This window comes from Charadrius vociferus, unplaced genomic scaffold, assembly GCF_000708025.1.
Source record: "Charadrius vociferus isolate BGI_N301 unplaced genomic scaffold, ASM70802v2 scaffold345, whole genome shotgun sequence".
NCBI lineage: Eukaryota > Metazoa > Chordata > Aves > Charadriiformes > Charadriidae > Charadrius > Charadrius vociferus.
The window spans coordinates 472,838-487,875 of record NW_009648340.1 but is presented as its reverse complement, the minus strand read 5'-3'; the positions used below and the strand labels follow the sequence as shown (position 1 = coordinate 487,875).

The following is a 15,038-nucleotide window of genomic DNA, read 5'->3' as shown; positions in this document are numbered from 1 at the left end:
TATATATACTCTATATATAACTATATATGAAGACTCGTATAACATAGCATTATTGAAGTATTTTTCAAATTCTCTGTAAACATTTGGAGGATGTCTTACCTTTTACTAACATAAGCATGCTAATAAACATTAGACTAAAATAAAATAAACAAAAAGTAACTCTTAATTAAGTACTTTCAGTAAGGATGCAGAATTTCCAATAATAAATTATCTTGATTTATAATTTCAGTGACAGTGTAAAGATTGCAAAAAAAAAAATCCCAACCCCAAAATTGCTCCCCAACAGCCCTCAAAAACAGACAAGTGAACTAGCAATAAATTTCTAAGTTTGAGATGAGCAAGAGTCTACTGGGAATAAAGATCATTGTAATGATTAGCAATTCCTGTAGGTGTTACTTTAAGTTTTTTGTCTCAAACAAGTGTTTGCAACTCGCTGTTTTCATACCGTCCTGCTAAGAAAACTGCAATTGCTGTCTGAGAGCACTTTATTCCTAATTAATTTCCCTCACAAACATAACTGTCAAAATAATTGAACTATTGAATTATTGATCTTGAGTCCATTTATTATGAGTACAAATAAAGTATTTAAACCAGCCTAGTGGTATCTGTCTGTTTTCCTCATTTCGCTGCAGGGCAAATCAATGTATAATCTCTGAAATTATGGAAAGGTACTGAAAAACTGTCAAGTACTTTAGTGATGCCCTCTGTGACTGTCTATTTTGGTAAATTAAATAGAACCAGAGAACCTTCCCAGACACAAGAACTCATGTGTTTCTGCAGTTAAATTGTTGAAATAGTCTCTAACGTATTTCATGAGCTTGCCAAGTAGCATTCTCCCAAATAATTATCAAGCATGTCCAGGAGTTAGTGTGGGCAAGCAACCATTCATAATAGGAAATTTGAATAATATCTCCCTGTTGAAGAGGCTAAAGGATATATTTAATAGTATGGATATAGGCCATTCCACACTAGCTGTCTTCACTGCCAGAAACTGGTCCTGAAAATGCTTAATGTATTAGCAAGCCTGCAAGCCCTCTATTCCACTGTCAGAGTGGATAGATAGCAGTGAAAGCAATCATCTGGATTTTAGCCAACATATCCAAATAAAGTAGGTAGCTTGGTTGAAAGCACCGTAAATCTAGAGAGTTTTCTGTGTGATGAAGAAGGAACAATATGAAGGGCCTAAGACAGTTTCCAAGCAGTCATTAGCTCTGATAGTTAAATAAATACTTTCCAATTTCTGAATGTACTTTTGTTTTCAGGGAATCATGAGAGAAGACCTATAGAGACAACGACATACTTGCTAAATCCGAATTTGCTGTTACTGATAGTGATGTGTCTGTGAAGATGATTTTATGTGACCAATGCTAATTGGTCTGTAAAATATAATAGCTTGGCTGGGGAACTTGTTCATTCTGTCATCATTACCTAACAAAGTATAAAGTTTATTTACACTTTGAAGGAATGTCCCATTAATTTCCCCTTTCCCACATGTTTAATTATTTGCAGTTTTCTTTAATTACAAGAACACATTTTCTCATCTCCAGACCCACTAAACATGTGTCCCATATTGGCAAGAGAGCTTAGGGGCATTCACTTTGAAAAGAATGTTGTTTTGCATAAGGACACGGTTTATTGCTCTCAGAGGTTGAACTAATAAGCCCTATGGAAAAAGAAGAGAAAATCTCAGAACGTATGCATTTCTGAAAGATTAAAATCTTGTGAAAATAAGAATATTGGGCTTGCAGGCAAATGTATTTAGACACGTATAGATATCTGTAGTAGCACAAACTTTGCTGACAGAAAAATTGATGTGTCCCTGGTTTAGATGCTGCAGTTTGCAAGAGTATCTGATATAACCACAAAGTGACTCGAAAAGCATCTGATGTGAAAAATGCCAGTCAAAGTTTCATCTATAGAAACAGCACATTTCAGCTGTTTGATTTAAGAACAGCTAGAAGTGGATGACTGCACACATAGACATCCTTTATGAACCAGAGAAATGTGATGTGATTTAGTGATTGACACAGACATTGACTCTGCTGTTGATTTTGAAGTTATTTGTTCTTGTAAATCACCTATGTCATTAGTCTCCTTCTCTTTTTCCATTCTTGTATATATTACTGGTATCTTTGACACATTAAGATAAACTAAGGTATTCTGCTTATTATAAGTGTTACAAATTTGAAAATGAGGGCTTGATCTAAGTTTGTTATTTTTGTACTGCTTTACTTCTTAGGACAAAAATAATTATTTAAAAGTAAAGTAACCAACTATTAACAAAACCACTTTCAATAAAAAATTAAAGAGTTGAAAATGTAAAGCAGCTTTTGCCAAATAGTAAATAATGAAAAATTATTGAGATGAAACAATGAAATACTATTGAAGATATTCCTAGGACACCCAACTATATTTTAGCCTGAGGACAAGAAATTTCTTGGATCTTCATAATGCAGTTTCTTTGCGACAATTTGTATTTTTGTACTCAAATTCCCCACTAAATGTCTTTCTGAAGTCCGGTCATAGGGTTGATCTGAAGTATATTACATCCCTTATGAATTTTTTATGATACCAGACACAACAAAACAAGGAAAAGATGCATAAAACCTTTCTTAGTTGTTATCCTCAGTAATACACTAATAGATCTCTGGATATGCAAATTTTTATAGGTATGATATTCTTGATCATGGGTTGCATTTCTAGCAATTAAAGAAAATAATACCATTCCTCTACCTAACAGCTGACTTGCATATTCCTTTTCAGATTTCAGACTGAAGTTAATTATGATACTTTAGAAGTCAGAGATGGGCCAGCTAACTCATCACCATTAATTGGAGAATACCACGGAACACAAGCACCCCAGTTCCTTATCAGTACTGGAAATTACATGTATCTCCTATTCACTACGGACAACAGTCGTTCCAGTGTTGGTTTCCTAATTCACTATGAAAGTAAGTCTGATATTTCTTGGATAGATTTTTATTTAATTTTGAAAATAACATTCAATTTGAAAATGAGCAAATGAATGTGAACAAATAAACTTCAGCAATTATATTTGTATAATAACAAATTATGTTTACTCTGTGTTGTATTGGCAAATAACTCTGAAACTATTAATTCATTTTGGAAATTTTTTCTTCGTAAGTTTTTGTATGTTATTCAGAATGTTTATGGACCTAGGTGTTTAACCAAATGGAGAGTAATTTCAGAAACCTCCCCTTATGGGTAAAGATATATTGTCCTTTTTGGTTGGTTCCCCCTTCCCCCTTCTCTATTGCTTTCTTTTTCTCTCTCTCTTTTTCTCTTTTTCTGGGTTTAATACACTTTTGCAGTACTGAGCAGAATTGGGCCTTATCCATTATGATTCCAAAATCCAAATAAAAGCATATTAATATCCCCCTGTGAACTATAGAATCATTATAATAGCATTTGCTTTTAAATTATATATATAAAAGGACTTATATTAAACTGCTTGAAGTCAGACTGGTCTTTATAAAATAGTATAGCCATTCACTTAAGTACTGAATAAAGAGAGTTTGCATGTTTAGTGTGGTTGAGCTAAACAAATGACAGTGGTTTTAGCAATTGTTTTTATCTGGAAACTAACCTGATTGCAGTAATTCTGCTGCCGTATTGAATCTGGAATGAGTGCTTAAACTTGTATTTCATAGCTACATCATAACTTGGAAATTCTGCATAGCTTCTTTTAGCTTTGGGTCAGATATGGTGGCAACGGTTGAACAGACAATGGTATGGTAAACTGCAAGGCTGCAAAGGCAAGACACAGTGGGTAGCTTTCTGTATGAGTTACGTGCAGATGCTGATTTTCCCTGATTGTATTGTATCTAAATGTTGCTGTTAGATTTGTAATAGAGTCCTTAAATATTTTTTTTTTTTTGGTCTTATTTTAAGCCCCCTGTCAGGTAGATGTCTTTTGTTCTGTTAAAAATTAAAACAATTAGTAATAAAATATCTGTGCTACACGTTCTTAAAGAGGAAGGTCTAATTATGAAATTATTTAGAACAATATTCATGTATTCACTTTTTATCTTTGTTGAAAGATTTAATATATCACACAGACACATGACACTATTTTTTTCAGTGCTATTTCTTTAAGTAATCTGATAAAATGTCAGAACTATGTTTGATTAGTGCACTTTAAACCTTGAAATTGGATTAGATGTAGATGACAAAAGGGTAGTAAATGATCTTCATCTTCTTTTACATATAGTTCCCATGCATAGAATATATATAAAAAAACCTTTTATACAAGAACTATTTTATATTAATTAAAATAATTAAACTAATAATATAAATTAACTAATTTTCCATTTTTAAAAGTCATAACACAAGCTAAAAATTTTTACAGGCTCTTTCTCAGCAGATTGACTCCCTGAATAAAGCATCTTTCTCTTTCTGTAGAAGTAACATTTAAAAAGGTGGCTGGCATTATTTTTTGCTTAGAAATGAATAAGAAATTAAATTTTTAAAAAGTCAATTATTTGAAGTTCTCAGTGTACAGAGTGAGATTTATTTTTTTTTTTGTGAATTATATTTTCTATTAAATAGTTACCTGAAAACTAAATTTCAATAGGCATTAGCAGAAAGCTTAACAATCTTTCTTAGTTACAGACAGTGAATGTTCTTTAATGCTTTTAATGTCATTGTGAATGACATTCAGCTGGCAGGCTAAACATTTAAATTTAAGTATCAACATAGAAGTGTCTAGAGCCTGAATCTTACATTTTTGGGTAATAGAGATCTTCTCAATGCAATAGAGTCCACGGAGCAATTCAGTAAACTGAAGTAGAATCCAGAGGCTATATTCAATTCCATATGCAAGAAGAGTTAGAGGTTTTTTAGGTACTATGCCACCTAGTTGCCAAGTACTGCACTAGAGATTTGGCTCTTGCACAAACCCTTTGCTGTATCTACCAGTTCCATGGAGACATCCTGGTTATGATAGGATGGTACTAGAACTGTATATTAAGACAACAAATTTTATCTCCTTGTAACTTTGCTGAATAGATTGTTCCCTAGTTTGCCCTGACTGGGATGATCAGATCTCTTTTGACTATGAATGGAGCTTAAAGACCAAACAAGCCTATAGACACACCAGTGGAAATACCTTGAACTGAAATTGAGTCTAACCCTGAATGTCCACTTTGAAGAAAAAAAAATGCAATGTAAACAGAATTTTTTTTTACCTGTCACTGACTGGAATGTGTGTGTCCATATTCCAGCATAAGCTGGGCAGAGAAAGCTTGCTAAACACTTCATACCTATGTCAGTGCCTTTGCTCCACAAGGCTCATTAAGTCAGTCACAGTGTCACTGTTTATATTGGTTTCTTCTCACACAAGGTTCCTCACAGAACAAAAATGGTCTCCATGTTGCATTGTGTTGTACATGTTCATGTAATGCAACTGGAATTTGTCAGAGTCTCTCTTCTTTGCTAGTCAGCATTGGGAACTCCTGAAGCATTTCTGTAGCAGGTATAAGACATACGTCCTTCTTTGGTCCTTATGTCTGTATTGGCAAATGTGCATGTGCCAGAGAGAAGGTCGTTACGATAACTAGTACTATGGAAGGACTAAGCAGAGTAAGTCAGTGTTTTCAAAGAACAAAACCAGATGGAAAGACCCTACGGAGATGCTGAGTAGACTGTCAGAAACAGGTGAGACCAAAATTTTGATTGCCCTTGCAGGCTTAACTGTAGGAATTGCTAATATACCACAACAATAGATACCACAACAGAACTTTTATTTGTTTCACATTTCTTCCACTTGTAGAAGAAAAGGCATTCAACTGTAAGTTTTAAGAAAAGTTTCTGAATATTTTCTTTGGAAATTCAAATAACTATCTTATTCGGAAATATCCTAAATATTTTCCAATTCTAGTCATAACTTTGAAGATAAATTAAATCACTGAACTGTGAAGCAGACGGATCTTAATCTTACTTAAAATAAAAAGCTCAGTATAAGCTATACCAAGTTCGTACTGAGATGGCAGAAATTTTCTATTAAGCTAAAATATGCCTGTAATACAGCTATAATAACAACGTGACCCTTTAAAGGTACTTCAAATGTGAAAGTCATTTGTAAATTCTCTGCCTTAAATGTCTGTAATTTAGCTTTTTGATGACACTTCTAACATAGCTGTTGCAAGACCATGTAGGTCAATTCTTATGCATCTAAGCAAAAAAATGAATAAAGTGCCCATAATATTCTTTAAGTAAAACTACTGATAAAATAGTCAATGTTCTCAAGAATAATTCATCTATATTCTTTTGACCACCTTGCTTCATGCTTCACATCTCCTTGATCTCTCAACTTGCCTAGGTATGTGTTTTGGGGGATTTTTTGCAGCTTCTCATTATGTGAGATAAATTGTGCAATCTTAGTCTTTTTCTTAAAAAGATAGAAATAAATACCCTTATCCATAGATTCCATTAATATAAAGCCATCTTTTATTAAGGTATATTTGAAATTTATCTTTCCTTAAACAAGAAATGATGACAATTTTCAAAGAAAATCGAGCAATTATTTCTTAAATCCAAATAATTTACTTTAAAGTCTGTGTTTATTTATAGATTAAAATTCCCTTCTATACTAAAATTTATCTGAAAAATGGAACAGAGATCATAGTTACGCATTGAAACAGTAATCACCCCATATTACTATTTGCCATATGTATTTGATAAACATTACAATTCTCTTACATAGTCAGGGAAAATTGTTTAAAGTCAAGGATCACCCATCTTTGTAAAAACTTTCCTTTTAGCTCATTTGTACAATCTAGTAAAAGTAATGCTGTGATTTTCCTTAAATGAAAAGTTAGTGATAATAAAAGAGATAGAGGTAATACTTTATTCATAGTGTAAAAAATTAATTATTTGTTTAGATTTAGTTTTGGAAAAGAACTTTTAGATCCACAAATGTGCAATGTTCATGGACTTCACAAAGTGTCAAGACCATTCAGACAGCCCATGATCAGTTTTAGCAAGGATAACATAGAAACAAAATATTTCCTTACACTTTTTCATTCAAAGAAAAAATAATCCTTATGAATAGTCTGGATGTGAAATAAAGATTCATAGATTTTTCACTGGCAGGACACGCTCACTGGAAAAAGCTTTTGGAATTTGGACAGAAAGATAGTAGCAAAAAAATATCTATAAATATATTCAAAATAGGAGAAAAAAATTTAAATCACAGCTTAATAAAAATTTGAGCAAACATCAAATGTCTTAGGGAAGACTAAACATTTTGTTTCTGTTTTGCAACATTTACAGAAAAGCTTAATTTTGACCATGTACTTAACACAATTAAGTGAACATTTACAAGGTAAGAATACAGCATATGCGAACAGAGCACTACACAATATTGAGATAATTAGATATATTTTATTCATCAGGGACTGCTGAAATTCCCTGTGCTATACTTAAAGGCAAAGCAGACGGTCTCCACTCCATTCAAAATTATGTCTGGAAATTCAAAACTTAGGGAAGTTTCAAACAATTGTAGAAGGGCACACACCTTTCAAAGAAAGGAGAGGGGAAAAACAGGAGGAAAAGAAAAAAAAAGATTAGGGCCAGAAGGATAAAGGACATTGGTTTTATCTTCACTCTAAAGATACTAGTTTTAAACCGATAAACAAGGTGATAAGGAACAAATGATTTGTATTTGATAAGAACAGATTATGTCAAACCAATCTAATTTATTTCTTGACAGGTTATCTGATTTTGTAGATTTGGGAATGGAAAAGGAAGGAAACAGCTCTGTGTTGACATTTATAAGGCTTTTAGAAGTTTTCCAGAGAAAATACAGAAATTTGGTCTAGATGAAATTGTTACGGATGCAACAGGTACTTCAGCGAGCACTGCAAAAAGTTGCCCAGGGAGGCTGTGGAATGGAGATACTAAAACCACATCCAGATGTGATTCTGTGCAACTGGCTCTAGGTGACTCTGCTTGAGCAGGGGGGTTGGGCAAAATGACCTCCAGGACTCCTTCCAACCACAACTGTTATGTGACTCTGTGATGCTGTGAACAACTTTGAAAACTTTTATGCAAAGAGTAGCCAGCAATTAGTAGTCCATTGTCTAAATCAAATTTGTAAGGATCCTACTGTGATCTGGCCTAGATCCAAAACTATCTGATACATTTCATTAACAATTTGGATGATAATATAAGAAGTACGCTTACAACTGCTGAGGATGATTCCAATCTACAATTATAGCAAGTACTATGGTGAAGAGGGTTAGAATTCAAAACAAGCTAGATGAGCTCAAGAAATGGTCTGAAATTTAAAAAAAAAAAAAAAAATCAAATTCTGTAAAGAAATGTGCTAAGCATAAATGGGGAAGGAGAAATGACATGGACAGATACAATATAAAATACAGTACAAAAGGATACGGTGTTTACACAGAACAAAATTAATTTAGAGAAAAACGTAGTAGTAATGCAAAAAAGTAGAATCTCCTGGCTGTTGTAGCCAATCATTGAAAAAAAAAAAAGAAAAGAATTATAGAAAAGACAGTTTTTGTTTACAGGACCATTTAATCTAGGACTTGGAAAATAATTATTTCACTTAATTTGATGACAAGGGAGAATATTGTGTCCAGTTTGGGACCCAGTTTAAAAAAAAAGTAGGAGGTTGTTAATGTGGAAAACATGACACATGGAGTCATTGAAAGGTCTGTACTTGTTTAGTCTAGAAAGGAAGGACTTGAGAGGCAGGAGGGAAGGCATGGTAAGAGTCTCATGTGCCTAGTAGCTAAGAGCTGCAGCTAGCCCTGGAGTTCAGTCTAGGACTTTGCTAAAATGCCTGTGCTCCCTGTCAGCAATGAGCAGGACAGAGGTGACATGCTAGTTCTGCCAGTCTAAATTACTTCCCTAGTTCGTTAACAAAAATAATATGAACCCAAGTACTCTCCTAAATTTGACTATGTTATGGTCTGTCACTTGGAAATACCCTCTAGATATTCTTTAGAGAGATATTTTTTCAACTTTATATGGAGGAGGAATTTAAAAAGCTCATGTAATAATAGCACGATCCCCTCTTCCCTTTCATCCTCTACCCCCCCTTCCACTACCTTCACTCTCCCACCTCACTTTTCCCATTTTCGAGCACCTTTGCTTCTCCACCCCTTTTATAACATCATTAATATGTTTCTTTAGCACGAATTTTTAAAATCTGCTGACTGTATCACAGGTTTTAGTGATGTAACAGTGTTTTATTTTAGCGTCAGTATTGTGACAGCAAACAATTCAAATGCAGTCACTCACCACTACACTCTTAAGAACTGCTGGAAGAACACTAAATGCATATGCAGGCTTGCAGTTTTTTGAGGCCAATTCACCTTTGTAAAATTATAGTGGCCACAAAACAACACAAAAAAAACACAAGTGGCCACAAATGCTTCTGATATGTGGCCACTAGTGGCCACAAATGCCTATCTGATGCAGTAAGTTAGAAACTCTCAAGTCTTGGCCCCAGTCTTGCAGTCATTCATACAGTTTAAGCACAATCCCTTGTATGATTTTGACCCTTGCCATCTAGCAACTTCCCATACAGTACTAGTTCTAGAAGTAACTTCAGCCAGAGACTGTTCTCAAAAGGCAACAGGGAGAAGCCCATATTATTTGAGGTGGGCAAGATTTTATTTGTATGAATGTTACCCGAGTCAGGCTTTGAAAAATTGGTGCCAGGGAATAGGCCGTCTCCTAGTTTAATTGTGTGGCCTCTTGTTCTGATTCTTGGAACCACATTCTAACAAGTAAGCACCTATTCTATTTATTTGTAAAAAATATTCCTTTTTCAAAGCAATGATAACTTACACTATTATCCCTTAATTGTTAGAATAAGCCTATCTTTATGATCAGCTCTTTTATTAGGCAATGTTCTTCCCTTACTGTCCAAAAAATTACTTCTGTCATCTGCCTTATTGATGGTCTGAACGAATCTGTACTGATGGCAAAGAATAGCACTCTAGCTTCCAGCTGAAACACTCCCATTGTTCAAAACATTTTTGAGATTCATTGCATAACACAGCAACTGCTCCATAGCTAGCATGAATGGGTAACGTGGTTATGGCACACAGCCATGTTTTGCTTTCTGTGGTTCTTACCCGACTTATTTTCTTCATGCATTTTGTGCAATGAACATTCTTTAGACAACCTCTTAGCAATCTTACACCTTAATATTCCATTTTTCTAATGATTTTGACTATTTGATCTGTGAAGGGAAAACCATAGGTGTATAATATATACGAGTATGTAGTATGTAAAACTGTGTAGCTGTTGTGTGCTTCATGCATTACAGCAACAAATTATCTTCATCTTTAGACACCTTATGGGATCTAATGGTTAAGCCAGTTTCTCAAAATAATTTATAATTCTAAGTGTTTGCAAAATATGTATTTTAATAATCAATTAATTATCTAATATAGCTAACAACAGCAAGTTGATAAATGGTTGATGAAATGTCAATATTGACCGAGTTAATTTTTTGAGGATAGCTGTCCATATTTTCAATTATTCAGTGATGTACAAAATCTTCCGTTTGTATGCTTGCTGTTTATTTTGCATTGTGTGTTACGTTCCTTTGAAAAGAGAATGATTAAATTGTAGGATAGAATTATCTGCTTATCTAATTCCCACTGCTACATGGAATGAAGGGGAGGGAGACTTTTTCCCAGGGAGCTACTGAGAATGCTCTTCCTGGGAAATATTGCATTATGTAGGGTGGGAAAGAAAAGATGTTGTTTTCACCCAGACTCTAATCTTATATTTACTGAGCCAATTGTTATGAATAGTATTAAATCAACTCTTTCAAACCATGAGCCCAAAATTTATCACTGTTATGCCAGAATTTCTCACATATAGTTTAATAGTATCATTTTGTAGTCAGGAATCTCAGTACTGCCCACTATCAAGCTTGTCTTATGTTATCTGTTATTAAGAAAAAACCCTAAATTGTCCAAAGAAGCAAAGAAAATTATTTCTTTTCAGCTATGTTTATGAATGCTAAACCTTACATACTGAATGTTTTCCCACAAGAATGAAGCTCTGTTGCCTGAGCTGACTTTTTTATTTAAACAGCACCACTATTTCAATCAGGAACTTGGAAGTTGAGAGGTTTGCTGCAGCTTTTGGTCTCCTTGCAAAAATCTGAAACCATGTAGTCAATGTAATCTAGAGTTATCATTTCAAAAAAATAACTAGTAAGAATTTACCTGTTACATGTGACTCAGAATCCCAAAGCAGTTGATGTGTCGAGGCAGGGGTGGAAGTCTGCCCTAAGAGGAAGGAATTTCAAGAGCACTGCTGTGGACTTCCATCTACTCTAACAAACCTCAAAACACAAAGTATAGTTTGTCTGAAAAAAATTTGTGTGTGTCAAAGTTAAAATTTCATACACAATTAATATTTATTTAGGTCACATACAGTGCAGAATATTATAGACTTAAAAGGGCTCTTTGCGTCTACATTAAGCAATTTAAACCAGGTGAAGGGAATCTAAAAATGCACTGTGTCAGCTAACATGGTACATTTGCATTAAGAGCATGCAGGCAAGTCTAGAAGAAACTTGTTCATCTAGAATTTAAGTATGGCAGGGATACCTCATGAAAAGTAGATCATAAACTTTCAAATCTGAATTCTAACTGAGATATAAGAATAGCTGGAGGGTTCAGGGAATATTTCTCTGTGCAATCTAGAGTAATTTTTTTATATTTTTGGTTGCAGTCCTGCTTCCAACCCTCATACCTATAATTCTGAAACCTTTACTTTATGCTCTGATAAATATTTTTTTTTTCCTTAGTTTTGAACTCCTTCTGCTTCATTCCTAAGGTTTTGTGATAGTTCTGGATAAATAAAGCAGGATAGAAGCAGTAAACTGGGAGTACAACTTCCACAGAAACAGGTATATATACACAGGCAGCAGCACCTTCAGCGTGTGTTTAGGGGGCTGAGGAGCTGGGAAATGCCTAATGCTCTGCTATAGAGAGTTTTGTGCTGTCAGCAGTTGGCTTTGAGGAAAGAACTTCTTCAACAAAAAGTAGACTGGAAAGATTCATGCTCAAAATTCAGGTCACCTGTGAGGAAGCACGTAAAATCTTTAAAGACCCCAGGGGAACTAATCTTGCTCAAGGTTCTCACAGCATGTATGAATGATGACATCACCCATATGAAATCATGCCAACTTACAGCATTCTTTCTGACCCAGCACCGAAATACTGAAATTAATGTGAAAAATAATATGAAGATACTTAAGTTCATGCAATGGGTGCCAGAGCTTTGAGGTTGATATGTCTACATTTTATACCAAAAGCTGACAAGTAATTTTAAACTCCAAAGTCCAGTGTTATTTAAACAGACACACAACAGGTAAATTCTGGCTGCCCAGAGAGGTGGTGGAGTCTCCCACTCTGGAGACATTCAAAACCCGCCTGGACGCTGTCCTGTGTAACGTGCTGTAGGTGACCCTGCTCTGGCAGGAGGGTTGGACTAGATGATCTCCAGAGGTCCCTTCCAACCCTAACAATTCTGTGAATTCTGTGAATTCTGTGAATTTTTCAAAATAAGGTAGACAAAAAAAAATTGCGTGAGAACAAACATTAAAGTGTTTATAAATAGTTCCCCCCCCACACACACACTTGCTGTCCCTTTGTGGGCAGGGTTTTTAACAATTCAGTGGCTTTTTGGGTTGCAGAAAACTCTACACAAGCTCCTCAGGGTGTCTCTGTTCTCTCTGGGGCTTGCTTAGTCAGGAGAGCATCTCATTTTTTTCAGTGGCCAGTCCAGCCCAAACCACGACAACTATGTGTTTGCTACCTGCTGTTTTCAGCCAGCTTCTAGTTTTTCCTTTTACTGCAGGCTTCATGCTGTCTGTGTGCTTCATACTCTCAGTTGTCTTTTTACCCACTACAGCCAGCATTCTCAAGGTGTTCCTCTGGACATGCTCAGCTTCTCACGGAAGAAGGAACAATGACCCCATCCACTGAAGAGGTTCTATCTAACTCAGTTAGTCTTGTTTCCAGGCACATAACACAGTCTATCAGGTGTAGGCATCAAGGTTTTGGTTACAGGGGGGCTGTAGGGATGCCCTTTGTGAAGAGAGGCCACAGGTTGCCCTATGCCAGACACAGATGGTTCCATCTGGCTCCAACTGACCCCCCGCAGGGCACAGTCCATAAGCCAAGTTTGTGGCACCTCTGTGATCACATATTTAAGAAAGGGCAAAAATGCTGCATAGGTGAGGGAGGAGTGAGGAAAAGAAAGTGTGAGAAACAATCCTACAAATGCTAAGGTCAGAGAAGAAAGAGGTGCTGCAGGCAGATATTCCCCTGCAGCCCATGGAAGAGACCACAGTGGAGCAGATATGCACACTACAGCCCATGGCTGGCCTCATGTCAGAACAGGTGGATATTCCCTGAAGGAAGCTGCAGCCCATGCAGGCCCAGGCAGGAATAGGTTTATCCTGAAGGACTGCAGCCTGTGGGAAGGACCCACGCTAGAGCAGGGGAAAAGTACGATGAGGAAGGAGCAGCAGAGATGAGCGGTTATGGACTGACCGCATCCCCCATTCCCCATCCCTACCACACCAATTGGGGCGGGGTGGGGAGGTAGAGGAGTTGGGAATACAGGAGTGAACTTGAGCCTGGAAAGAAGAGGGTGGTGATGGTGGTATTTTAGCTTTTGTATTTGTTTCTCACCAACTTGCTCCTATTTTCAATTGGCAATAGATTGAATGACTTTTCCTCATTTTGGGTCTGTTTTGACTGTGACAATAATGGATAAGTGATCTCTCTGTCTTTATCTCAGCCCATGAGCTTTTTCATCTTATTTTCTATCTTATTTTCTCCCTTGTACTGTTGAGGAGGGAAGTGAGAGAGCAGCTGGGTAGGGGACTGGCATCCAGTCAAGGTCAACCCACCACAATTAGTAACAGAAAATAAAAGAAATTCCTTTAATCCCAATAGAGAGTCTTAATTTGTTTCCATTGTGTGTATCCATTATAGCTCGTTACATGATTAAATTCCACAATTGTTTGCTATCACTATAAGCATAATGGATAATGCTTGGTTAATGAGCCTCCATTTGATAATTTCGGGGTTTTTTTCCTTGTTCAGTGTATAGCTCCAGGTTTATTTACCAAACACTATTCCATCTCTGCTATAAGACATAATTACTAAAGACTCCTTCTGTCAGATAAAAGTTACACAATTGTGTAAGCTATGTTCATTGTCTTTCTATTTTTGATGCATAGGATAGCATCTGTAGGAATTAACAAGTAGTTTCAGAGTTAGAATCATAGAATCATAGAATGGTTTAGGTTGGAAAGGACCTTGAAGATCATCGAGTTCCAATCCCCCTGCCATGGGCAGGGACACCTCCCACTAGACAAGGTTGCCCAAGGCCACGTCCAGCCTGGCCTTGAACACCTCCAGGGATGGGGCCTCAACAACCTCTCTGGGCAACCTCTTCCAGTGCCTCACCATGCTTACAGTGAAAAACTTCTTCCTAATGTTTAATCTAAACCTGCCCTCTTCCAGTTTATATCCATTCCCCCTTGTCCTATCACTACATGCCCTAGTAAAAAGTCCTTCCCCAGCTCTCCGTAGGCCCCCTTTAGGTACTGGAAGGGGGCAATAAGATCTCCCTGGAGTCTTCTCTTCTGGGCTGAACAGCCCCAGACCAGCCCCAGCTCTCGCAGCCTCTCCTCATAGGAGAGGTGATCCAGCCCTCGGATCATCCTCATGGCTCTCCTCTGGACACGCTTCAGCAGGTCCATGTCCTTCTTATGTTGAGGACTCCAGAGCTGATTGCAGTACTCCAGGTGGGGTATCACGAGAGTGGAGTAGAGGGGCAGCATCACCTCCCTTGACCTGCTGGCCACACTTCTTTTGCTGCAGCCCAGAATACGGTTGGCCTTCTGGGCTGTGATTGCACATTGCTGGCTCATGCTGAGCTTCTGGTCAATCAGCACGCCCAGGTCCTTCTCCTCAGGGCTGCTCTCCAGCCATTCCCCACTG

At 36.6% G+C, this 15,038-nt stretch overlaps 1 protein-coding gene across 1 annotated transcript in view; it reads left to right on the top strand.

Annotated features, from left to right (window-relative positions):
• Positions 1–15,038, top strand: part of CSMD1 (CUB and Sushi multiple domains 1) — a 1,016,474-nt gene that overhangs the window by 711,722 nt on the left and 289,714 nt on the right. The window contains exon 20 of the mRNA XM_009885090.1: positions 2,764–2,951. Coding sequence (XP_009883392.1) covers positions 2,764–2,951 — 188 coding nt within the window. The remainder of the gene's footprint in view (positions 1–2,763; positions 2,952–15,038) is intronic.